This window comes from Cervus canadensis, chromosome 4, assembly GCF_019320065.1.
Source record: "Cervus canadensis isolate Bull #8, Minnesota chromosome 4, ASM1932006v1, whole genome shotgun sequence".
Taxonomy (NCBI): domain Eukaryota; kingdom Metazoa; phylum Chordata; class Mammalia; order Artiodactyla; family Cervidae; genus Cervus; species Cervus canadensis.
The window spans coordinates 46,722,097-46,749,679 of NC_057389.1; the positions used below are offsets into that span (position 1 = coordinate 46,722,097).

Consider the following 27,583-nt stretch of genomic DNA (forward strand, 5'->3'; position numbering starts at 1 on the left):
AAGGCAGGTAGCACTCCACCTGCATCTGGTACCATCACTTCATGGCAAATAGATGGGGTAAAAAATGGAAACAGTATTTTCCTGGGCTCCAAAATCACTGTGGACTGTGACTGCAGCCACAAAATTAAAATACCCTTGCTCCTTGGAAGAAAAGATATGACAAACCTAGACAGCATATTAAAAAGCAGAGACATCATGTTGCCAACAAACGTCCCTCTAGTCAAAATTACGGTTTTCCAGTGGTCATGTACAGATGAGAGTTGGACCATAAAGAAGGCTGAGCATGGAATAGAATTGTGGTGCTGGAGAAGACTCTTGGGAGTCCCTTCCACAGCAAGGAGATCAAACAAGTCAATTCTAAAGGAAATCAACCCTGAATATTAACTGGAAAGACTGATGCTGAAGCTGAAGCTCCAATACTCTGGCCACTGGATGGGGAGGGCCGACTCATTGGAAAAGACTCTGATGCTGGGAAAGATAGAGGGCAGGATAAGAAGGTGGCGACAGAGGATGAGATGGTTGGATGACATCACTGACTCATCATTGATAAGAGTTTGAGTAAACTCTGGGAGATAGTGAAGGACAGGGAAGCTTGGCATCCATGGGGTCCCAGAGTCCAACAGGACTTCAGTTCAGTTCAGCCTCTCAGTCATGTCTGACTCTGCGAACCCATGGACTGCAGCATACCAGGCCTCCCTGTTCATCACCAACTCCCGGAATTTACTCAAACTCAGGTCCACTGAGTCGGTGATGTCATCCAATCATCTCATCCTCTGTTGTCCCCTTCTCCTCCCACCTTCAATCTTCCCCAGCATCAGGGGCTTTTCAAATGAGTCAGTTCTTCACATCAGGAGGCCAACGCATTGGAGTTTCAGCTTCAGCATCATCCTTCCAATGAATATTCAGGGCTGATTTCCTTTAGGATGGACTGGTTGGATCTCCTTGCAGTCCAAGGGACTCTCAAGAGTCTTCTCCAACACCACAGTTCAAAAGCATCAATTCTTGGCGCTCAGCTTTCTTTCTTTATAGTCCAACTCTCACATCCATACATGACTACCGGAAAAACCATAGCCTTGACAAGATGGACCTTTGTTGGCAAAGTAATGTCTCTGCTTTTTAGTATGCTGTCTAGATTGGTCATAACTTTTCTTCCAAGCAGTAAGTGTCTTTTAATTTCATGGCTGCAATCACCAACTGTAGTGATTTTGGAGCCCCCCCAAAATAAAGTCTGTCTCTGTTTCCACTGTTTCCCCATCTATTTCCCATGAAGTGTTGGGACCAGATGCCATGATCTTAGTTTTCTGAATGTTGAGCTTTAAGCCAACTTTTTCACTCTCCTCCTTCGCTTTCATCAAGAGGCTCTTTAGTTCTTCTTCGCTTTCTGCCATAAGGGTGGTGTTATTTGCATATCTGAGGTTATTGATATTTCTCCCAGCAATCTTGATTCCAGCTCGTGCTTCATCCAGCCCAGCGTTTCTCATGATGTACTCTGCATATAAGTTAAATAAGCAAGGTGACAATATACAGCCTTGATGTACTCCTTTCCTGATTTGGAAACAGTCTGTTATTCCATGTCCAGTTCTAACTGTTGCTTTCTAACCTGTACACAGATTTCTCAAGAGGCAGGTCAGGTGGTCTGGTATTCCCATCTCTTGAAGAATTTTCCACAGTTTGTGGTGATTCACACAGTCAAAGGCTTTGGCATAGTCAATAAAGCAGAAATAGATGTTTTTCTGAAACTCTCTTGCTTTTTCAATGATCCAGCGAATGTTGGCAATTTGATCTCTGGTTCCTCTACCTTTTCTAAAACCAGCTTGAACATTTGAAAGTTCACGGTTCATGTACTGTTGAAGCCTGGCTTGGAGAATTTTGAGCATTATTTTACTAGGGTGTGAGGTGAATGCAATTTTGCAGTAGTTTGAGCATTCTTTGGCATTGCCTTTCTTTGGGATTGGAATGAAAACTGACCTTTTTCAGTCCTGTGGCCACTGCTGAGTTTTCCAAATTTGCTGGCTTATTGAGTGCAGCACTTTCACAGCATCATCTTTTGAAATAGCTCAACTGGAATTCCATCCTCCCCACTAGCTTTGTTCGTAGTGATGCTTCCTAAGGCCCACTTGACTTTGCATTCCAGGATGTCTGGCTCTAGGTGAGTGATCATACCATCGTGATCGTCTGGGTTGTGAAGATCTTTTTTGTAGTTCTTCTGTTATTCTTGCCACCTCTTCTTAATATCTTCTGCTTCTGTTAGGTTCATACCATTTCTGTCCTTTATTGAGCCCATCTTTGCATGAAACGTTCCCTTGGTATCTCTAATTTTCTTGAAAAGATCTCTAGTCTTTCTCATTCTATTGTTTTCCTCTATTTCTTTGCACTGATCACTGAGGAAGTCTTTCTTATCTCTCCTTGCTATTCTTTGGAACTCTGCATTCAAATGGGTATATCTTCACTTTTCTCCTTTGCTTTTCCCTTCTCTTCTTTTCACAGCTATTTGTAAGGCCTCCTCAGACAGCCATTTTGCTTTTTTGCATTTCTTTTTCTTGGGGATGGTCTTGATCCCTGTCTCCTGTACAATGTCACAAACCTCTGTCCAGAGTTCATCAGGCACTGTGTCTATCAGATCTAATCCCTTAAATCTATTTCTCACTTCCACTGTATAGTCATAAGGGATTTGATTTAGGTCATACCTGAATGGTCTAGTAATTTTCCCTACTTTCTTCAATTTAAGTCTGAATTTGGCAATAAGGAGTTCAAGATCTGAGCCACAGTCAGCTCCCAGTCTTGTTTTTGCTGACTGTATAGAGCTTCTCCATCTTTGGCTGCAAAGAATATAATCAATCTGATTTCGGTGTTGGCCATCTGGTGATGTCCATGTGTAGAGTCTTCTCTTGTGTTGTTGGAAGAGGGTGTTTGCTATGACCAGCGCGTTCTCTTGGCAAAACTCTATTAGCCTTTGCCCTGCTTCATTCTGTACTCCAAGGCCAAATTTGCCTTAACTTACTCACAAATTTGCCAACAGGACTCATTTACTGAACAACTCCACCAGCAACATTTCAGACCTTCAGTAAAGCTTGGTTTTCTTTTCACATCCCCGAGGGCACTTCTCAACGTGGAGTCAAACACTTGTATGCCCCGGCCACCACAGGTTGCTCTCTGGGGCGCCACACCTGTAGAGCCCCCATACTGTCCAATCCCAGGAGCCCACTCACCTGGGACTCATGAACTTGGGCTGGGAAAGCTTTTGACACGTGCCACATGTAGCCACATGCCACATGTAGCTTTTGACACATGCCGGTCTGTTAGGTGACGTGTGCTGACTGAAACCGCCCATCCTGGCCAGGCACCATAGTAACCATCTGCATGAGCTGCTTAAGGACAGGAGGTCCTGGGAATGAACACTGAACTAGTAAGCCACCACCAACCGGAAGAGTTCAAGAAAGGTCAAAAGTAGACAGCATATGTTCCGACCACCTCCCAGAATCCTCGCTGGCATCCATCTTGGCTAAACAAGGCTTGCACCACCAGGAAGGACTCTGAGTCAGAATGATTGGCTAAAGACAACCCAGAAACTAATCCCATCACTATACAACCTGAGACTGCAGAGTCACATGGCAGAGCTGTTCTCCTGGGTTTCCTTAAACTACTGCTCTTCACCCAGGTGCCCTTTCTCAATAAAATCTCTCACTTTGTCAGCATATGTGTCTCCTCGGACAATTCATTTTCGAGTGTTAGACAAGAGCCCAGTTTCAGGCCCTGGAAGGGGTCCCCCTTCCTGCAACAGATCCACGCCTCTACCCCAAAGCCTGGCTGAGACCCATTGTTCACCACGGCTCCCTCACACCCATGCCATCTTTCTCCACACAGCTCAACCTCCAGCCCCGAAGAAGGCCAGCTAAGTGAGCGGCTTGACCCCTCTTGACTCAATCCTGTCTGGGGACCACCATCCTCAGGACCTGGAGGGCACACAGGCACAGAAGACGCCGCCACGCGCCGGGATAGCTAGAGCAGGTTCCCTCCGACTGCAAACTACATCTCCCAGAATGCCCGCGCTGCCGTGCCGCACATGCGCAATGAGAGGCGAGGTGCGCCTGAGGCGTGGTCCTGGCTAGTTCTGTCTGATTTCACCGTGCTTGGGCGCCTGGGTCCTCCGTGAGAACGAGGCACAGGCGCAGTGCGCTGGCAACCTTGCGGACTTACTCTATTTTAAGAATTCTCCCGGCAGGATCGTATTTCACTAGAAATTTAAGGACTTAACTCTGGAATTTGAGTTTGAGTCCAAGGCCTTTCCTTGTGGGTCTGTGAGTATGAAGTAACAAAATGAGAGATACATCTTAGAGGCTTCCTTAAAATGCCTGCAAATCGAAGCTAACAATGGTTGAAGTTAGTACTGAGCGAGTGGGATAATCTCTAGGAACACACACACACACACACAAATTTATACTGATTACACAAATATGATGACCAAGAGCTAACTCGCCTGAGTAATACTTAAAGAGAAAAATTTGAGAATGCTTGGGGAACGTTTTCCTCTTCAGGGCAGTTCAATATTAATGAAAATGTGTTACCAGTCCTTTGGAGACAGCAGCAAGAAGGTCTACTTCAGAAGTAAAGGAAGCACCTGGTTGCACCTCTCCATTTTTCGGTGACAGAATGAGAGGTGCAATCTGGTATTGCAGGGCACACGTGAAGCACAGTTCTCCAGGAAAGACCGTTAATGGTGCTGCTTTCTAGGGTTCTTGTCAGTGGTGGGAGGGGTGACCTGCGGTCCAGCGGTGTTCTCGGAGGTTAGGTGAGTTCTCGCGGGTGAGGAGCAGTTCTCCCGGGTCAGGTGCAGGCCTGTTCAAATGCTGCCGCCGCCATCTTGGGTTGCAGGGCCTGTGCAGGCTTCTGCTCACCACAGGCGGAATTGGGGTTCAGCATAGCGGTTCTGCACCGGGAGCTGCAATGTGCAAGGCCTCTGCAGAGTGTCCTATACAGGTAAGTGAAACTAGATTAAGCACAAAAGAAGAGGTTAGACCTTACGGCTTAGATTCCCTTTTATTTTTCCTAGGGACCCTAGTGGCCTTTACTGAGGGCAAATCCCTTCTCTGTCTTTTGACTTTCTCCTCATGCTTGAGGGGAGCTGAGGGATGATGGATGGTCTGATTTCTGTAACTGTTGCTGAGTTTGGCTGTTGTCTTCTGTGTGGAAGAGCAGGACGTCTGTGCTGCCTTGAGATACGTATGTCATATTGTTAACGGGCTTCAGCCCTTACTCTTTGTATTCCTGAGCGACCGCCAGTTGAAGTTTTATAGATTCTAATCTTTTAGAGACTGAGGACAGCAGACAATTTAAAATAGATGGCCCAAATGTCAGCAAGAGGACAGTACTTATTAAGAGGCCCAAGAAATGTAGGTAAGGGCTTGTTTTGTTGCTGTTGTTTGGTCACTAAGTCATCTCTGACTCTTTCGCTGCCACCCCATGGACTGTAGCTCCCACCACGCAGCAGCCCCAACCCGCCCCAGCTCATCTGTCCATGGGATTTTCCAGGATATGAATACTGGAGTGCATTGCCATTTTGTTTTTCAGGAAGTCTTCCTAACCCAGGGACTGAACCCTCATCTCCTGCATTAGCAGGCGTATTCTTTACCATCAAGGAAGCCCATGGATTTTGTTACAAAACCAAGTTGGTTTTCTAGTAGCCTGTCTACACTTTCTTCGATAAGGTCACTTATATTGATGTAAAAGCAACATGACATTTTGACCCTCTCACAGACTCCTTCTTGGTCAGCTAACTGATAATCAAGGGCAATCCAGTTGTCCTAAAATCCCTGCTGCTTGGCATATAGGATTAACTTATCTTTTGCCATTTTTCAGAAAAGGAGTTTCAGGTTGGAGAGTGGTTCGCAAGGGTCATTGTCGGGGGTGGGGGAGTGGGGGAGGTTGGTTCTGTTGTCTTGGGTTATTTCTCTGGAGGGTGGGTCTCAGGATCCCTCTTCATTCAAGTGTGATGTACCCACAGAGTGTCTCCCCTACAACTTCAAGGAAGAATGGATGGTTAGGATCACTCTGGGGTACCTTCCACTTAGGAGTGAGCTGTTCTTGTGGCCTGCTGGTTTTCCATGTGTTTAGGTACACCCAGTTTCCTGGCCCAAAGGGGTATAGGGCCAGGTCAGTGTGTGTGGTCCTCCTGGTTATCATATTCTGTGAGACCTTTCACGGTTTCTCCTACCTGGAAAACTTGAGTTGTTTCATTCCAAGGGGGTTACGTGTCCCTTCTTGGACTTGGGGAACGGGTCTATCATACACGAGTTCAAATGCTTTTAACTTATCCCTACCTGGAACTAAGCATATGTGGAGCAAAGCTATCAGAAGCGCCTTAATCCAGTTTTCTTGAGTTTACTGGCATAGTTTGCTTGCTAAGGACCATTTCAAGGTTTGATTGGATCTCTCTGCTTTCTCTGATGAGTATAAGGTCCACTATCACACTATTCCCTTCATCACTTGAGACACAAATGCTGAATTATTATCATTTTGTAGGGCTCCTAGGAGCCCAATCCTGGGGATTATTTCTTTTAGTAATGCCTTAGTCGTTTCAGCTTTCCTTTCAGTTCTAGAGGGGAATGCATATATCTGAAATTGCCTGGTACTCTCAGCATGACAATGAAATCAATCTGCCAGTGTTCTCCAGGGTATGTCCCTCTGGTTTGAACAGGTCTTCTTTGGGGGTCTCTGGGGCCTCTGGCGTTGGAGTTATTTATTGTGCCAATGGGGCAAGTGTCAACTACCCAACCGATTATGTTTTTCATGGCTAGGGTCTCCATGATTTCAACCGGCTAATAATTGATATATAGGACTTCCTTCCCATAGTGAGAGCCTTAATGGTCCTCCCTGATGGCTTGGCAAGCTACAGTTTAGGGCATTAACTAGCCACCCATGGCTCTCCAAATCCCTATTGAAGCCCCATTTTGGGGCTTTGTGTAATTCGTTTTTGTGTAGATTGGGGAATAATCTGACATTCAAAGTATGTGGGTTAGTTGCCAAGTTACTGGTTCTAGGTCCACCCTTTTTGGCAGTTCTGGAGAAGGGAAAGGCTCTCGTATTCTGGCTTGGAGAATTCCATGGACTGTATAGTCCATGGGGTCGCAAAGAGTCAGATGACTGAGCGACTTTCACTTTGGCAGTTATGTCCACCATGTTGTTATGTACACCATTATTACCTCTGCATCCTCCTTTTGGTGACTCCAACAATTAATCATTGCTACCTTTTTTGGAAGCTGTACTACTTATGACAGTTGTACTTAGAAGAACTGTACTGCTTCAATAGGGACTTCCCTGGTGGCTTAGACGGTAAAGCGTCTGCCTACAATGTGGGAGACCTGGGTTCAGTCCTTGGGTAGGGAAGATCCTCTGGAGAAGGAAATGGCAACCCACTCCAGTACTCTTGCCTGGAAAATCCCATGGACGGAGGAGCCTGGTAGGCTACAGTTGATGGGGTCACAAAAAGTTGGACACGACTGAGTGACTATACTTTCACTTTTCACTGCTTCAATATGCTTAAGACATGTACTGCCTGTTTATTCTCTGCAGTAAGCATAACTCTTGCCCTCCAAATAGCTCCATGTCTGGGTAGGATGGCATATGCATATCAGGAATCTGTGTAAATATTTAAGATCTTCTCTGTCCTGAGCTCTAAGTTTTAGGTAAGGGTCATCAGCTCTACCTTTTGGGCCAAAGTCCCTGGGCATAGGTCTCTTGGTTCTATGATTTGGGTCTGGGAGGTTACCACATATCCCACTAGCCTTTTCCCCTCACCCATCCTCTTCAGCATTCAGGAGAGACTCACTTCCTAGGTTAAGGCAATTGGGATAGACTGATTCTATTGTTTCTATGCCCTCATGTTCAAGGGCCCTATTTCTGTAGGTGGTTAGATGACAGGATTTAGTGTACAGCAAAATTGACAGATTTTTGTTTGTTTCTGCCACACCATGCCCCAGTGAAAGTGCTGAGTCCTAACCACTGGATTGCCAGGGAATTCCTGAGGTTTTATAGTAACCACTGATTTGTCCAAAAATGTAGCCTGGACTTGAATTGACCTTCTGGGTAATAACAATTTCAGTCATGTTCAACTCTTTGCAACCCCATGGACTGTAGCCCACCAGGCTTCTCTGTGCATAGGATTTTACCAGCATGAATACTGGAGTGGGTTACCACTTCCTCCTCCAGGGGATCTTCCTGATCCAGGGGTGTCTCCTGCATTGGCAGGCAGATTCTATACCACTGAGCCACTTGGAAAGCCCATTCTGTTCCCTTGGAGCTTATTAATGCTTGAAACTGGTGTGCATTTCATATGATGATTGACTGTCAAAACATTTAAATTCTCAACCTTCCTTAGCCAGTAGCTGCTACTGCCTATAGGCAAAGAGACCATCCCTTAGCAGTTTGATCTAATTGTTTAGATATGTCCAGAGAAGTTTGTCCTCAGCCATTAACATTTACATTTTGTGCCCACTGTCTAGGGGAATGCCAGTCTCCAGTTTGTCTCCCAGTAGGTGAATATCCCTTCCTATCAGGGATATAGGACATTTGGGGATGTATAGGAAGGGATGGGTGAGACTGTATTTGTCCAGTTTGCATTTTAATAACTCTGTGAGAACCTGTTCTTGGGCCTTCCCTGATACTCCAATAATTTTACAACTCTTGTAACTGAGTTTGCCTTATCTGGTGTTTAAAAATGAGAACACTGGTGGCACCAGTATGGACTAAGAATTCAACAAACTTTCCCTCTATGACCAGTCTCAGATGGGGCTTCTAGGTGGTCAGTTGGAGTGCCGACTTAGGAGCCCCTGGCCCCATCATTCTTCATATATTTGGACCATCTGCATTTGAGAGTAGTGGCTGGGATCTGCCGTTTCTAACCCCCTTTGGGGGCGCTGAGGGCATTCTCCTTTCCAGTGTCTGTCTTGTTTACATGTGGCACTGATCATGTACTAGTTTCCTTGACTTGCTATCCCTTAATGGAGGCAGAGGGGGCTACTCACCATGTTGAGAATCTCCATGGGCACTTAGTCCAGATTCCCTTCCCACCTGGTTAACACTGAAGGGCAACAACATCCGATCACTTGGGTGGCCTCAACATGCAGTGGCTTGGAGCGGGGCTTGGGTTCCTAGCTGGAAATTGAAACTGGGTCGCAGCAGTGAAAGTACCAGATCCTAACCACTAGATCAGTGGTCAGTGACAAGGGCCCTGGCCTTCAGCCTTGCAGAAAAGAATTCCTACAAAGATGGAAAGTAGTAAAGCAAGTGAAGTATTTATTAGGAGGAAAAAGAGTACAGTATGTGTGGATAGACACATAGCCAGAGTCAGGGAGAGAAAGTTGCTGAGTCATGACCTTGTGACAGTTTGAATCACATTTATGGGGCATTTCTTCCAGTCTCCTTCCTTTGACCAATCATTTTGATTTGCCTGGTTCACAGTCCATGTTTGGTATATCTCAGGATCCTCCCATGTGTGTGCATGCATCTCTTAACCAAGATGGATTTTTCTGAAAGGCATCTGGTAGAACATCCCTTGACATAACTCCCCTTTGGCCTCCAAGGGGCCTTTCTGTGTGTGTGTGATCATGGAGATCTCCTGACTTCAAGAATGAAAGTAATTGATCTGAGCAGGGCCCAGCCTTCTCCCTTGATTGTCCTGCTATTCTCTTCTTGGAGTTTCAATCCATAGGGAATGAATCTCCAGTTGCTTTACCCTGAGGGGCAGGGGGCCCATCTACTTTGTGCCTCACAACTAGTAGGTGGATTTGCCTCCGGACCCTTTAACCCTCTATATCTTGGTTATTAAACACCTGGTAGGCAACCTCAACCAAGTGAGAAGTGTGTCTAATGTTGAGAGCACTTTGGGCCTGTTGACAGATTTCTTTACTGCTGCCTGGGTTACCTTTAGGAGTGATCTGTCTAATTCAACAGCTACTATTTTCAACTCAGCATTGGTGTCTTTTTGGGAGACCAAAATAAACAAACAAAACCCAAAAAACAAAAATCCTTTTATTTACTTAGAAGTATTTCCCTGTCTCATTCTTGAATTTTAAGTTTAATTTTTCACATGTGCTTTCATTCTCCTCCACCATATCCGATCCCAAATTCTTCTTTTTGTCTTTTGCAGTTTGCACTGTTTTAGTTATTTACTTCCCTAATCCAGATGTGAATATATTTTTATATATTGAAATATTAAAACAAGAGTCTTTGAATCATAGCTATAGAGAACAAACTTATAGTTACCAAGGGGAGAAGGGGTGGGTAGGTTGGGATGGACATACTGGGAGGTTGGGATGGACATACATACACTACTATGTATAAAATAGACAGCTAATGAGAACCTGTGTATATCACGGGGAACTCTACTCAATGATCTGTGGTGACCTAATTGGACAGGATATCTAAAAAATGATAGTCATCAAGGATTCTTCCCAGTTTCCAGTGATTTTTAGTTATGGTCCACTGGGTTCTGAATATGTGTAATTCCATCACTTGCTGCTTTTTATTTAGTTTGGAAATTTTGCTTATGACCGTTTAAGACCCTGTTTTCATCCTTTAGCCTCTGGTTGGATGCCTTTAGGTCTGGTAACATTTTGAGCTCTTCTTTCACTTCAGATAGCTCAGTTGGTAAAGAATCTGCTTGCAATGCAGAAGACCCGGGTTCGATTCCTGAGTCAGGAAGATCTGCTGGAGAAGGAAATGGCATCTCACTCCAGTATTCTTGCCTAGAGAATCCCATGAACAGAGGAGCCTGGCAGGCTACAGTCCATGGGGTTGCAAGAGTCAGAGACAACTTAGCAACTAAACCACCATATCAATTCTTTTTAGAGCTCTTTGTCCCCAGTTTCTCCCAATTTCTAGTAGTGGCCTATATGGAAATCTTTATTGTCTCTGCGTGGCCTCTTCCAACTGCAATTTAAGATCTGTCAGTTCCATATATGTGTCATGTAGCTATGCTTTCAGTCTTTCATATTTAGTTATAATTTTTTCACAAAGCTTTTTAAAGTCAATTGAGTCATCCTTTTCTAGCCTACTACTGTAAGTCTTTCTTTTTTCTAATAACTGTATGATCGAGAACAACTCAGCAAGGAATTATACCAATCCTTAGATGATATGGAACTTGTTTCACATCTGGAAATGGAATTCATCTGAATTTCTTTCTTATTGGATCTCCCATCTGTATCTGGATGTTGTTCTTTTTCATTTTAATTTCTCTCTTGTGTCCAAAATTAAACTCCTATACATCTTTTCTTTCTCTGTCACTGTTGTTCTCTGATTGATTTAGTTTCTAATTTATTTTCTCCTTTTTCTTCTTCTCTCTTTTCTCCCTCTTTTTCATTTTCTTTTATTAATCTTTTGGAATAAGCAGAAGTTATACCTACAAGGTGGTTTGACCTGTCTAGATGACTTGAATCATAGAGTTAAATGTTCACGGTAGAAAGTGAACAGGATGGAATGGTTGAAGTTGATTCTGGTTTGTAAGGCTGATATATTTTTTTTTTTATAGTTTATTACAGGATATTGAATACAGTTCACTGTGCACTTCAGTAGGACCTTGTTGTTTACCCATTCTATATATAAGAGTTTACATCTGCTATTCTCAAACTCTCAACCCATCCCTCCCTACCCCACCCCCAACTCTCCTTAGCAACCACAAGTCTGTTCTCTATGACAGTAAGTCTATTTCTGTTTCTTCACTTCAGTCAGTTTAGTCACTCAGTCGACTCCAACTCTTACCATGCCCATGGACTGCAGCATGCCAGGCTTCCCTGTCCCTCACCAACTCTCGGAGCTTGCTCAAACTCATGTCCATTGAGTTGGTAATGCCATCCAACCATCTCATCCTCTGTCATCCCCTTCTCCTCCTGCCTTCAATCTTTCCCAGCATCAGGGTCTTTTTCAAGGAGTCAGTTCTTCACATCAGGTGGCCAAAGTATTGGAGTTTCAGCTTCAACATCAGTCCTTCCAATGAATATTCAGTACTGATTTCCTTTAGGATGGACTTGTTTGATCTCCTTGCAGTCCAAGAGACTCTCAAGAGTCTTCTCCAACACCACAGTTCAAAAGCATCAATTCTTCGGCACTTAGCTTTCTTTATAGTCCAACTCTCACATCCATACATGACTACTGGAAAAACCATAGCCTTGACTAGATGGACCTTTGTTGGCAAGGTAATGTCTCTGCTTTTTAATATGCTGTCTAGGTCGGTCATAGCTTTTCTTCCAAGGAGCAAGCGTCTTTTAATTTCATGGCTGCAGTCACCATCTGCAGTGATTTTGGAGCCCCCCAAAATAAAGTCTGTCACTGTTTCCATTGTTTCCCCATCTATTTGCCATGAAGTCATGGGACCAGATGCCATGATCTTCATTTTTTGAATGTTGAATTTTAAGCCAACTTTTTCACTCTCCTCTTTCACTTTCATCAAGAGGCTCTTTAGTTCTTTGTTTTCTGCCATAAGGGTGGTGTCATCTGCATATCTCGGGTTATTGATATTTCTCCTGGCAATCTTGATTCCAACTTGTGCTTCATCAAAACTGGATTTTGTATGATGTACTCTGCATATAAGTTAAATAAGCAGGGTGACAATATACAGCCTTGATGTACTCCTTTCCCAATTTGGAACTGGTCTGTTGTCCCATGTCTGGTTCTAACTGTTGTTTCTTGACCTGCATACAGATTTCTCAGGAGGCAGGTGAGGTATTCCCATCTCTTGAAGAATTTTCCACAAAGCAGAATTTTCTGTTTCTTAGATAAGTTCATTTGTGTCATATTTTAGATTCCACATGAATGATATGGTATTTGTCTTTCTGACTTACTAGTTGCGTCTGTGTTTCTGCAGATGGCATTATTTCACTCTTTTTTATGACTGAGTAGCATTCCATTTATAGCTGAGTAGCATGCTCAAACTACCTCACAATTGCACTCATCTCACACGCTAGTAAAGTAATGCTCAAAATTCTCCAAGCCAGCCTTCAGCAATATGTGAACCGAGAACTTCCAGATGTTCAAGCTGGTTTTAGAAAAGGCAGAGGAACCAGAGATCAAATTGCCAATATCCTCTGGATCATCGAAAAAGCAAGAGAGTTCCAGAAAAACATCTATTTCTGCTTTATTGACTATGCCAAAGCCTTCGACTGTGTGGATCACAGTAAACTGTGGAAAATTCTGAAAGAGATGGGAATACCAGACCACCTGACCTGCCTCTTGAGAAACCTGTATGCAGGCCAGGAAGCAACAGTTAGAACTGGACATGGAACAACAGACTGGTCCCAAATAGGAAAAGGAGTACATCAAGGCTGTATATTGTCACCCTGCTTATTTAATTTATATGCAGAGTACATCATGAGAAACACTGGGCTGGAGGAAGCACAAGCTGGAATCAAGATTGCCGGGAGAAATATCAATAACCTCAGATATGCAGATGACACTACCCTTATGGCAGAAAGTGAAGAGGAACTAAAAAACCTCTTGATGAAAGTGAAAGAAGAGAGTGAAAAAGTTGGCTTAAAGCTTAACATTCAGAAAACTAAGATCATGGCATCTAGTCCCATCACCTCATGGGAAATAGATGGGGAAACAGTGTCAGGCTTTATTTTTTGGGGCTCCAAAATCACTGCAGATGGTGACTGCAGCCATGAAATTAAAAGACGCTTACTCCTTGGAAGGAAAGTTATGACCAGCCTAGATAGCATATTAAAAAGCAGAGACATTACTTTGCCATCAAAGGTCTGTCTGGTCAAGGCTATGGTTTTTCCAGTGGTCATGTATGGATGTGAGAGTTGGACTGTGAAGGAAGCTGAGCGCCAAAAAATTGATGCTTTTGAGCTGTGGTGTTGGAGAAGACTCTTGAGAGTCCCTTGGACTGCAAGGAGATCCAACCAGTCCATCCTAGAGGAGATCAGTCCTGGGTGTTCATTGGAAGGACTGATGCTAGCTGAAACTCCAATACTTTGGCCACCTCATGCGAAGAGTTGACTTGTTGGAAAAGACCCTGATGCTGGGAGGGACTGGGGGCAGGAGGAGAAGGGGACGACAGAGGATGAGATGGCTGGATGGCATCACCGACTCAATGGACATGAGTTTGAGTGAACTCCAGGAGCCTGTGATGGATAGGGAGGCCTGGTGTGCTGCGATTCATGGGGTTGCAAAGAGTCGGACACGACTGAGCAACTGAACTGAACTGAGCATTCCATTGTATGTGTGTGTGTGTGTGTGTGCATTCTTTATCCATCCATCTGTCAGTGGGCATTTAGGTTGTTTTCCTGTCTTGACTGTTGTGAGTAGTGCTGTTATGAGCATATGAATCTTTTCAAATTATAGTTTTGTCTGGGTTTGTGCCTAAGAGTGAGATTGCTAGATCACATTTCAACTCTAGTTTTAAAAGGAACCTCCATACTGTTTTCCATAGTGGTTGTGCCAATTTACATTCCCACCAACAGTGTAAGAGGGTTTCTTTTTCTCCATACCCTCTCCAGCATTTATTGCTTGTAGACTTTTTAATAATGGCTATTCTGACTGGTGTGAGGTAGTACCGTGTTGTAGTTTTGATTTGCATTTCTCTAATAATTAGTGATGTTGAGCATCTTTTCATGTGTCTGTTGGCCATCTGTATGTCTTCTCTGGAGAAATGTCTGTTTAGGTCTTCTGCCCATATTTTGATTCAGTTGTCTCTTTTTTTGTTATTGAATTATATGAGCAGTAGATATCTTTTGGAAATTAAGCCTTTGTCAGCCACATCATTTGCAAATATTTTCTTCCAGTCTTTCCACTTTGTTTATGGCTTCTTTTGCTGTGCAAAAGCTTATAAGTTTGATTATGTTGCATTTGCTTGCTCTTGCTTTTATTTCTATTGTGTTGGGAGACAAGGCTGATAAATCTGTCATGTTCTGAAGTACTTCTGTGTATATTTATCTGCTCTAGATGTTTCTGCTTTCTTCTCTTTATCCTGCTTTTATTTCCCCCCTTTTTCTTCATTTTCTTGTTCTGTGATTTGGGACTTTCCAGGTGTGCTAGTGGTAAAGAACCCGCCTGCCAATGCAGAAGAGATAAGAGATGTGGTTTGATCCCTGGGTCAGAAAAATCCCCTGGGAAAGGGAATGGCAACCCATTCCAGTATTCTCACCTGGAGCATCCCATGGACAGAGGAACCTGATGGGCTACAATCCATGGGGTTGCAGAGTCGGCCACAACTGAAGCAACTTAGCACACACACACATGATTTGGGTATAATGACTTCCTCATATTGTTTTTTTTTTCAGCTTCCTAAAGATCAGTCTAAACTATGTTGATCTTCTAGCCTATGTTGATCTTTGAGACTGTCTTGCTTGTCTAGATCTTGCTTTTCTTTGGGTTTCAGAACCTTTCATCTCTAACAAGGGTGAAGTATGATATTCATGTTTCCTTGACTTCTAATGTAGAAGAAAGTGTCGGCAACAGTTGTAGTCAGGGTTATTTGTTGCAGGGTTTTTGATTACTTATTCAGTCTCCTTAATGGGTTTAAATTTATTCAGATTTTCTTCATAATTTAGTATTGGTAAGCTTTGAGTGTGTAGGAATCTATTTCATCCAGATTGTTTGTTAGTGTACAGTTGTTCATATTAGTGGTTCTCTCCTACAATCTCTTTTTAGTTCTATAAAATCATTTGTAATGTCCTCTCATTTCTGATTTTAGTTATTTGAATCTTTTCTCTTTTTTCTTAGTCATTCTAGTTAAATGACAATCTTTTTGATCTTTTTGAAGAACCAACTCTTCGTTTCACTAATATTCTCTATCAGTTTTTATTGTCTGTTTTGTTTATCTCTGCTCTAATCTTCATTATTCTTTCTTCTGGTAGACTTGGGGAACATTCACTTGTAATTATCACGGTATAGTTGTTGTTATTTTTTTTTTTTTGTCTGTGCTGGGTCTTCATTGTTGTGCATGGACTTTCTGTAGTTGCATTGAGTTGCAACTATCTAGTTGCGATGTGTGGGCTTCTCATTGTGGTGGCTTCTTGTTGCAGAGCACAGGGTCTTGGGTGCATGGGTTTCAGTAGCTGTGACATGTGTGCTTAGTAGTTGTGGCTTGTGGGCTCTAGAGTACAGGCTCAGTACTTGTGGCCCACAGGCTTAGTTACTCCATGGCATTTGGAATCTTCCTAGACCAGGGATTGAATCTGTGTCCCTTGCATTGGCTGGTGGATTCTCAACCACTGGACTACCAGGGAAGTCCCATTATATAGTATTTTATCACTGTAGAATTACACTGTATTATGAGTCTGTGTTCTTAGATGACTGATTAGATCAGAATTCTCTCAAGATTAGCAGACCTCCATGTGTGATACAGCAACGGTCTCCTAAGCAATCCAACTTTCCTTGATTATTTCACTTTTTAAATGGTACTTTTATCATATTGTAACTTATTTTGTTTATTGTTTATTCAATTTGGTATCATTTAAGCACAAATGGGTTAGGAATATTTAGCTGTACTAAGATGATACAGCTCAAGCTCTAGAAGAGTACATGACAAATAGTAGGTGTTTTTTGAGTACTTGCTGAACAACTAAATGATAGAATGAATGAACGGTTTTACTGGTTTAATAATCTTTGTGAAATTACATTCCAAAATTCCATATATCACGAAGCTTTTAAAGTGTGGGTAAGCTGGGAGTAAGAAAGATGAGAAGACCAGAAGAAAAAGGTGTTTTCATTTTGGTGAGATAATCTAAATATGCCTTATTTGCTACAGTAACTGGTGAGAGTAGTGACAAATCTACATACTAGTAAGAGAAGCATTCTCAAAAGCCCTAAGGTGAAAGTGAATTGAGGAAGAACAGAATGTCTGATGTTAAATGAATCAGGGGAAGTGGTTTATAATGATGTCCAAATATTTGAAGAAGATAATATAGGGCATTTTAAGGCTATAGCATTTTTAAAAGAGCAGATTTCTTGAGGTTTAATGGACAAATAATAAATTGCATTTATTTTGGTAACATTGGCTTATTCATACACCAGTGAAACCATCACCACAGTCAAGATAATGAAAACATTCATCATCCCCCAAAGTTTCTTCTTATCGTTTGGAAATTCCTCTTCCCTGACTGGCTCTCTGCTTCATCCCCAGTCAACCACTAACCCTCTTTTCTGCCACTATATATTCATTTGCATTTTCTAGAGTCTGATGTAAGTAGAATCATAATGTATGCACTATTATTTTTACGGATTTCTTTCAGCACACTTATTTTGAATTTAATGTAATTTTCTGTGTATATCAAGAGTTCATTCTTTCCTATTGCTGATTAGTATTCTTCTGTATGGATAATTTGTCCATTTGCCTATGATGGACATTTGATTAATTTTAGGTTTTGGCTTTCACAGATGAAGCTATGAGCATTCCTCTACAGATGTCTGCATGCTTGTGTCTTGGATATTTTATGTTGTATGTGTACATGCCTAATACTTATTCTCTTGGATAAACATTAAAAATGGAATAGCTGCACCATATAGTCAGTGAATATTTAACCTGAGAAAGTGCCTGTTTTCCAAAGGGATTGCAGCATTTTACATTCCCACTGGCTGTGTGTAAAAGTTCATTTCTCTGTATCCTTCCAAGTACTTGGTAATAATTAGTTTTTAAAATTTTAGTCATTTTAGTAAGTGATTAATGCTATCTCACTCTCTTAAATTAGCATTTCCCTGATAAGTGATGATGTTAGGCATCTTTTCTTGTGCTTATTTGACATCAGTATGTCTTTGGTGAAGTGCATATTTAAGTCTTTTGCTCAGTCTTAAATAATTTCCTTGTTAGAGGTCTTCATATATTTTAGCTGATGGTTCTTTATTAGATATATGATTTGGAAATACTTTCTCCTAGTCTGTGGCTTGTCTTTTCACTTTCTTAAATTGTGTCTTTTGAAGACCAGAGGTCCAGTTTACCCTTTATTATTTTATGGTTCATGCTTTTGGTGTTATCTAAGAAATTTTTGCCCCATCTAGGTCTCAAAGGATTTCTCCTATATTTGATTCTAGGAATTTTATAGCTTTTGTTGTTTGGTTGCTGAGTTGTGTCTGACTCTTTGCAACCCCATGGACTGCAGCATTTTATATTTAGGACTGCAAGCCATTTTGAATTTTTTTTTTTTTGTACGTAGTATGAAGAATGGAGTAAGATTCAATTTAAATTATAGATATTCAATTATTCAAGCACTGTTTGTTGAAAAGGCTATTCTTCCCCCCCCCCACGGAATTGTATTTGTGATTATATCAGCTGGATCTATTTCTGAACTATTCTATTCTGTTTCATTTATACATTTTACCACACTTTCTTGTAGCATGTATATAATAAGTCTTGAGATCAGGTAGTGTTAATCTGTAAACTTAATTTTTTCCTCAAAACTGTTTTGGCAATTCTTGGTCCTGTTCCTTTCCATATGAATATAAAACTGTCCTTTTTATATAGGGACAGTTTTATTTCTTTCCTTGTCAGTTTCTTCTCAAAAGCTTGATACCATTTTGAATAGGTTGCACTGAAGCTATAACTCAATTTGCAGAGTTTGACATTATAACAATGGGGCTCTGACACATGAATGTCATATAGCTCTTTTAAGTCTTCTTTAATTTCTGTTAGTATTGTTTTATAGTTTTCGGTGTATTGGTGTTTCACATCTCTTGTCAAATTTGCCCCCAAATCATTCATATTTAAAAATTTGTCTTAGATGTTTAAAATGTTATTATCTCATTTTTTAAAAAAATTTATTATTTAATTGAAGGATAATTGCTTTACAGAATTTTGCTGTTTTCTGTCAAACATCAACATGAATCAGCCATAGGTATACATATATCCCCTCCCTTTTGAACCCCCCTCCCGTCTCCCTCCCATCCCACCCCTCTAGGTTGACACAGAGCCCCTGTTTGAGTTTCCTGAGCCAGACAGCAGATTCCCGTTGGCTATCTATTTTACATATGGTAATGTAAGCTTCCATGTTACTCTCCCCATACATCTCACCCTCTCCTCCCCCCACGATTTCTGATTATTTATTGATTATATATGGAAGTACAACTAATTATTGCATATTGATCTAGTATACTTCAACCTTTCTAAGTTTACTGATTACTTCTAGTACCATTTTCTTTGTAGAATGCATTAGATTTTCCACATGGAAGATCATGTTATCTACAAATGAATGTAGTTTTACTCTTTCCCTTCCAAACTCAATAGTTTTAATATATTTTTTGCCTTATTGTGCTAACTAGAACCTCCAACACAATGTTTAATAGAAGTTGTGGGAATAATTCCTTCCACTTTATTCTTTTAAAGATTATTTTAGCTATAATAGGGCCTGTTCCTGTCCATGTAAGTTTTTTTTTTTCCAAAAACCAACTTTTTATTGAAGTGTAGTTGAGTGTTGTGTGTTGTGTTAGTTTCAGTTGTGATTAATTTATATATATAAAGTGATTTATATATATATAAAGTGATTAATTTATATATATGTGTATATATAAATATATTCTTTTTCAGATTCTTTTCCATTATAGGTTATAACATGATATTGAATCTAGTTCCCTGTGACAATCTTGTTCCCTAGTTCCCAGTAGGTCCTTGTTTATCTGTTTAATATATAGTCATGTCTATCTGTTAATACTAAACTCTTAATTTATTCCTTCCTCTCTTTCCCCTTGGTAACTGTAAGTTTGTTTTCTATGTGAGTCTTTTTCTGTTCTGTAAATAAGTTTATTTGTATCTTTTTATAGATTCCACATAGTGATATCCTATGATATTTGTCTCTGACTTACTTCACTTAGTTGATAATCTCCAGGTCCATCCTTGTTGCCGCAAGTGGCATTATTTCATTCTTTTTTATGGATGAGCAATGTTCCAGTTCATTTTACACACACACACACACACACACACACACATACATGCCATATATTCTTTATCCATTCATTTGTTGACAGACATTTAGGTTGGTTCCGTGAACTGGCTATTGTAAATAGTGCTGCTCTGAGCATTAAGGTCCATATATCTTTTCAAATTAGAGTTTTCATCTTTTTTGGATGTATGCCCAGGAGTGGGATTGCTGGATGATATGGTAACTCTGTTTTTAGTTCTTTAAGGAATTCCATATAAATAGTTTTGTCTAAGTCTACAAAAAATAACTTGCTGTCATTTTTAAGACAAATTGCTTTAAATCTGTAGGTCAATTTGGGGATAATTAATATCTTTACTATCTACAGTCTTCAAATCAGTGACCATGGTATGTCTATTTATTTTATTTCTTTTAATGACATTTTGTGATTTTATTCCCAAAGATTCTACATGTTTGATAAGTGTAAGTCTAAGTGTTTCTATTTCTTTGGAGTGATTAAAAATGGTATTAATGTTTTCCTTTCTGTTTTAATGTTTTTATTATTAGTATATAGAAATGTGATTGACTTTTGTATCTTGTATCCTGTTCCTTTGCTGAACTCACTTACTAGTTTTAGGCATAACACTGGTAAATTCCTTTGGATTGCCTACATAAACAATCTTTATGTCATCTGTATGTAGGGACAGTTTAATTTCTTTACTTTCTGATCTGTACACTTCTAATTTTGCTTTCTTGTGTTATTTTAGTGGGTAGAATTTCCACTACTATGTTGAAGTAAAGTGGTGATAGTAAACATCATTCTCTTGTTCCTGGTCTAAGAGTGGAATCATTCAGTCTTTCATCATTAAGTATTATATTTTCTGTGGGGTTTTTTTGGTAGATGTTCTTTATTAAGTTATGAAAATTCTTATCTATTACTATTTTGCTGAGAGGTTTTTTGTTTTGTGTTTTTTAATCATGCATGTGTACTAGATTTTTAGCAAATGCCTGTTCTCTGTCAATTGATGTAGTCATTTACTTTTTCTTTGTATCTTGGTTAATTTTCAATTTTTAGTTAGCTTTGAATACTTGAAATACATTATACTTGGTCATAGTATATAATTCTTTTGCTATATTACTGGATTTGGTTTGTTAATATTTTATTGAGTATTTTTATGTTTTAAGTTCATGGGAGACATTGGTCTGTAGTTTTTTTTTTTTTTTTAATTGTACTGCCTTGGTATGGTTTTGGTAACAATTTCCTGATAAAATGGTTTGGAATACTGAAATTTTGGTAGAATTCTAGTTATGGAGCCATGCAAATGATCTATCTAATCTTAGTTGAGTTTTGGTGTTTGAAGAAATGGTCCATTTCTTCTACCTTGCCAAATTTATGAGGCTGAAGTTCATAATATTCTCACATTATTGTTTTAATGAGTGTAAGGTCTATGGTAACAATATATAGTTCTGCAATTTCCAACATCTTTTAAAATTCTGAACTGTTTTTTTTTCCTTTGGTTTATTTTTCTCTTCATTATGAGCATCATTTTCCAGTTTCTATACATGCCTGATAATTTTTGATTTGGTGGCAGACAGTGTAAATTTTATCATGTTGGATGATAGATACTTTAGTATTCCAGTACCTATTTTGATACTTTTTTCTGCATTTCAGCTAAGTTACTTGGAAACAGTTGTTAACTGGCATCACAGTAAGAGTTAAAGGTAGAACTAATGATTTCCCACTATTGAGGCAAGACCTTTCCGTGTATTCTTCCCAGTAAATTGTGAAATTTTCCAGTCTGGCTGATGGGAACAGGCATTAATCTTGGCTTATTCTTAAACTCCAGTTACTGCTTCCTTCTTCCTCTCCAGAGTCTCTTTTCCCAGACGCTAATTTTCCTTGTACACATGCACTGACCAGTACTCTCCTGAATACTTGAAGTGGACCCTCTGCAAGCCTCTGGAGCTCTCATTATGTGCAGCTTTCTCCTCTTTGATCTTTGCTCTATGACTATAGCTGCCTTGGTCTCTCTGTACTGTTAGTTCTTTTTCTACCACTCTGGAAGTCTATTGGCCCCTGCCTGGACTTGCTTTTCATGTCATACCTGGAAATGTTCTCAAGGCAGTAAACTGGGCAATCAGAAGGGTCACCTCAGTTTGTTTCCCATCTCTCAAGGATCACTGTCCTTCACAGCCTGATGTCTAATACCTTTAAAATCATTGTTTCATACACTTGTCTGGTTTTTCCATTGGTTCAGGTGAATGTTCCCATCCATTCCCTATTACTTCATTTTGGTCAGAAGCAGAAATTTGCAATTGATTATCAAATTTAATTTTGTTTTATAAATATGTAAAATTTTTTGTGGTTACATAGTCAAATCAACAGAACTATGGTATATTCAAATATAAGATGTGATCTGTGTCCCTTCTGTCTTATTTCTTTCCTCCCCGGGGTAGGAAGTGTCTAAGATAGCCACCAATGAGTCCCACCTCCTGATAAAATACTCTACATAAGTAAGCAGCTTCTAACCAACGGCATATGGCAACACTGAGGGGATGTCATGTATGTAATAAGGTTATAAAAGATTGTGACTTCCATCTTGCTTACAGCCTCCTCTCTTGACTCCCTAGATAAGCAAGCTGCAAGTTGGAGAGTCCTGCATGGCAAGATACTGAGGGTGGCTTCCTCACAATTCTCAGCAAGGACATGAATGCCCTTAGTCCAGCAATCTTTGAGGCATTAAATTCTACCAACAATCATGTAATTGAGCTTGGAAATGAATCTTACCCCATTTGAGTCTTCACATGAGAGACCCCAGCCTGGATCAATACCTTGATTATAGATTTGTAGAACACCTCGAAGCAGAGGGAGGATTCAGATAATCCATGTCCAGATTCCTGACTCACAGAAACTGTGAAACAATAGATGTGTGTTGTTTAAAATCACTAAGTTTTGGGGTAAGTTGCTATATTTCAAAAGATAACTAATAATACCTTTTGTAGTTTATATTTTATTTGGTGACTTATTTTTCCATTATTTGCTTTTTATTTTTAAGGTAAACACATATACAGTTGATCTTCATTATTCACAGATTCTGTATCTACAAATTCACCTACTTGCTAAAATGTATTTGTAACCTCAAAAATCAAACTCAGTGCTTTTTCAGTCATAGGCAGACATGCCCAGAGTACCAAAAATTTGAGTTGCCCCATGCACACATTCCCGGCTGAGTTTAAACAAGGGAATGCTCTGCATTCTTGTTCCAGCTCTTACACAGAGGTGAACAGATAATGAGGATGGTAGGGGCAATGCAATGTGGTGCAAGAAACTCCAGCTCTGGGGGCAGCCAGACAGGGTTTGAATATAACTCTGGCCTTTGTCATTGGACCTCAGGCAAATTACTTAACTCTTTTGAATTTTGCTTTTCTGGTAAAATAAAGACAATAGAATCCACCAACATGAGTTGTTTTTAAGATTATAATCTTAATTATACAGAGTTGTAATTTAAGATTGTAATCTGTTTTATATTGATTTATTTCCCTCTGGAGATATGGTTTGGTATTCACTAGTTCTGTGTTTGCAGCAACTTAATTGAACATAGCTACCATGAATAAGAAGAATTAACTATATACTTATTCACATTTTAGAAACTAAATGATAACAACAAACTATTCTCATTTTTTCTACCTTTTCCCCTCATAGAACATTATATCCTCTTTACCTCCATAGTAGTACATAGAGATATTTCTGTCTCTCTCTCACAGCTGAATAGTACTGTTTTATGTGTATACTGTAATTTATACAGCTGGACCTGTTGGCAAATGTTTGGATTGCCTGTTGTTTTTAGGTATTAAAAATAGTACTGCAATGAGTAACCTATTTTTTGGGGGGGGGGGCGGTAATGTATATTTGGGATATATTCCTGGAATGGAGTTTCTGAGTTCAGGTGCAAAAGCTTACATGTAGTGTTGTGGTTTTAGACTTTGCTAATCCTCCTCTTAAGAGGTAGAGCTTAATTCCCACTCCTTTGTTTGCAGGCACCCTTAATGATTCACTTTCAGCACACAGAATACAGAAGTAATGAGATGTCACTTCTAATATAGGTTATAAGAAGACTATGGCGTCTGTCTTGTGTGTGCTGTCTCACTGGCTTTCCCTTGACTCATTTGGTCTGCAGAGAAGCCAGCTTATATACTGTGAGGCAGGCCTGAGAGAGGGAAGACCCACCAGGTCATGAGGATAATTGAGTAGCTGAAGGAAATGCCCTCATGATGGGCAATTGAGCCTGGAAATTGAAATTCTGAGGCTTATCACCAGCTTCTTCATTGAGCTTAGAAGCATAACCTTGAAATTTAGTTTAAATAACTACAGTTATTTAGCCTTGCAATAACTACAATCCTGGCTAACGACAGCTTGAGTGCAGCAACCTCTTTACAGACTAGATCTGAACCACCCAGCTCAGCTGTTCCTACATTCTCAACTCACAGAAGCAATGAAACAGTTAACTGCAACATTTATAGTTTCAAACTGCTACTTTCTAGTAACTTGTTACACAGCAATAGGTAACAAATACATATAGTTATGAGTCAAGTCCGACCCTTTGCGACCTCATGGACTGTAGCCCGCCAGGCTCCTCTGTCTATGGAATTTTCCAGGCAAGAAGACTGGACTGGGTTGCCATTTACTACACTAGGGAATCTTTCTCACCTAGGAATCAAACCTGCATCTCTGGGGTCTCCTACATTGTCAGGCAGATTCTTTACCACTGCTGCTACCTGGGAAGCCCCTATTGCCAAGTCTTCTATATAGTGAAAGTGAAACTCCTCAGTTGTGTCCGACTCTTTGCGACCCCATAGAATATACAGACCATGGAATTCTCCAGACCAGAATACTAGAGTGGTTAGCCTTGTCCTTCTCCAGGGGATCCTCCCAACCTAGGTCTCCAGCATTGCAAGCAGATTCTTTACCAGCTGAGCCACAAGGGAAGCTCAGCTCTATATAGGGCTATGTCATTTTTCTGTCCCATCAGTAATATATGAGAATTCCAAGTTCCCATGGCATTCTTACTAACACTCTGTATTTCCAAACTTAGAATACTGTTTTTAAAAAACAAGGTAATAGAAGAGAAATAATATCTCACTGTAGCTTTTTTATTTCTTTCATTATGACAGAGGCCTCCTTTCCCTTCAGCTTCTCTCACTTTTATTTTCTTCACTCGGCCTCTGCAACTTGTTACTGCAGTAGTAGTGTACCCTAGAGAATTCCTTATAATCGTTCTTAACGTAAATTTCATTATTAATGTGTATCCTCTTTCCTTACTCCTTGGTGAACTCTTCCACTACTTTGGCGGGTTTCCCCCACAGTGGAATTTCCATTCCACATTTTCACCCCTCTCAGCAAGTAGAATCTCCTGGTATAGGGTTGCGTCATTTACAAACACTTTTAAGTGAAGTCGCTAGTGAGAATATTTTACTATTCCAAATTTTTCGTCTTTTACCAAATGCAGCCTTCTAATGGAGGACATTATCACTCACACTTCTTACCCAATCCTGTAAAATCTCTCTGCAAAATTTTGTACGTTACAGGTTTGTATAATCCTCTTTTATGTTCTCTTTCCCCCCTCCCCTTGCTGCCTCTGTGGTACAGCCCAGACAAACGCTCTGAGCAAACTGAATTCCTCTGCTTGTACGGAACTGACCAATCTAGCAAGATGGCGGCTCCCACTGAGACACATAGCATGGGAGTGGCCATATTGCCTCCTGAACAAAGCCGCCCAGGGTGCAGAGTGGGTAAAACTCCGCTGTACGGAACAGTGCACGCTGGGGAGCCCCGCACAGGAAGCGGGAGAATTCACCGCTATGGATGTGACAGCCGTCTTGGGTTGAGCCGTGATGGGCGTTTCTGGAACTGTAGGTCAGAAGGCGGACATGTGTGGTGATGAGTGTCTTTTGGATTGGTAATGGGATGAGAGGGGTCCGTGAGCGTCAGTGATTGGAGACTGACAAAGTCACTAGGGAAGGTGTATGTAGGATTAGGGTTGGGTTTATTTGGGAGTCAGGGATGGGGTTAGCTGTAAGATTAATAATTGGATAACGGTGTGTCAGTTATGGGATTATCTGTGGGATCAGAAATGGTGTGTAGGGGGACTGACTGGTGTTGACAGGGTCAGGGATCTAGGGGACTCTGAAGACTCAGTGATTGATGAGGGAGGCTGTGGACTAAAAGATGAGGGCATCCGTGTGGCAGTCAGTGATGTGGTGGGCATGGGGGAGTTCTGTGGAGTATGTGATTGCTAGGCCCCAGGATTCAGAGATTTGGAGGGAGAAGTAATGACCAGAGTGTCTTGGTCTAGTTTTCGTTTACATACATTAAAATTTCCACAGGTCATAGGCAACTTTTCAGGTCACATCCCTTCTCAACCTGTCACTATGCCCTTAACCTGGTGGCCCTAACAAAAATGATCATTCTGAAACAGTAACAAACAAGTCAGAAAGGATAGGATTATTATGAAAATTATGATTTTTGTCCTACCTCTATCTAAATTTATTGAAATCATTTTATATTTTATTCAGGAAACATTTATTGAACACCTGCTGGGTGCCTGGAGGTAAGTATGACTATTTCTCCCAATTGTTTCCTTACAGATCTATTTTGACAAAGCTTAGAATACCCCCTATAAAACAGTATCCCTGTGGCAGGAGTACTCAGTTTCTCTGAACCAGTTAAATCTTGTCTACCTAACTCCTTGTGGGACTGAGAAGGATTTACCAGGTATGTACCTTCCTGTATTAGGGTATATTCCCTTGTATCAGTGGTCCCAACTTACTGCCATTTTTATATGCAGACATCCATACTGTTGGAAATCAACAATAAACGTTTAAACATATTGATTGGCAGGAGTATCTGCTGAGTTGCAAGGAAAATATAAGAGCTCTTGGGAGATTAGATGTTAGCTGCTTATTTGTTTCTGGGGAATAAGGGGAAAATTTCTCAGTTTTTGATTTGGTCATTGCTGGGGAACTTATCTTGGGGGGGGTGTGTGTGTGTGTTTATCTTGGTGTGTGTGTGTGTTGCCTTATGAACTCCTGTGAATGGAATTGCTAGTTAATGGCGGCGGGGGGAGGGGCAGATAAGTTGTTAATAAATCAAAAAGAAACATATCTTCACATTCATACAATTAAAAAACCTTGTTCAAGTTCTGTATGATCAAAGTATGTAGTTACAAGAGAGCTTACTTTACATTATACTTGCTGATTTTTCTATGAAGACCAAACTATCTTCTCCCACAGGTTTGGTTATCATCTACCTAACTTCTGTGGTGGTTGTTTCTAGACTGGTGAATAGAGAAGCTGCATTTTGCAGCCGATCTGTGAAAATACCCTTCTGATCACCAATTTTGCCTTTTCAGGCATCTGCCATTTTAGAGGAGAGCAGAAAGAGATGAAGTCCCAGGTTAGTTGCTTTAATTTTTAATTTTTTAAATTTCCTTTTTTGGTTCTAAGTGCAATCAAATGGAAAGTGAAGAGAGCTAAAATCTAGATCAGGGAAAGACAGCCAAAATAAAGATCCAGACCTAGAAAGAATTGCTAGGTAATATGCAGATAATTTGGCTTGAAACCACTTTAAAAGTTGGTGTACAGTTTTTCTTATCTTTTTGCTGACATCATCAGTTACATGATTTGCAGTCCTCTAAAGAGAAAGAAGATACATTTCCCATAGGAAGAAATTATTTCTTGCCATA

At 40.6% G+C, this 27,583-nt stretch overlaps 1 protein-coding gene and 1 pseudogene across 8 annotated transcripts in view; one reads left to right on the plus strand and one right to left on the minus strand.

The window, feature by feature from the left end:
• The window catches only part of LOC122439688, a 29,595-nt pseudogene extending 7,807 nt beyond the window's left edge, over positions 1 to 21,788 (minus strand).
• Positions 4,185 to 27,583, plus strand: part of ZNF300 (zinc finger protein 300) — a 35,028-nt gene continuing 11,629 nt past the window's right edge. The window contains exons 1-3 of one of the 8 annotated variants that reach the window (XM_043464928.1): positions 4,185 to 4,977; positions 26,487 to 26,613; positions 27,251 to 27,294. In XM_043464928.1, coding sequence (XP_043320863.1) covers positions 27,283 to 27,294 — 12 coding nt within the window. In that variant the 5' untranslated portion in view covers positions 4,185 to 4,977; positions 26,487 to 26,613; positions 27,251 to 27,282. Of the gene's footprint in view, positions 4,978 to 25,632; positions 25,816 to 26,414; positions 26,450 to 26,486; positions 26,614 to 27,250; positions 27,295 to 27,583 lie in introns of those variants that run through there. The other 7 variants (XM_043464929.1, XM_043464930.1, XM_043464933.1 and 4 more) reach the window with 7 other exon arrangements.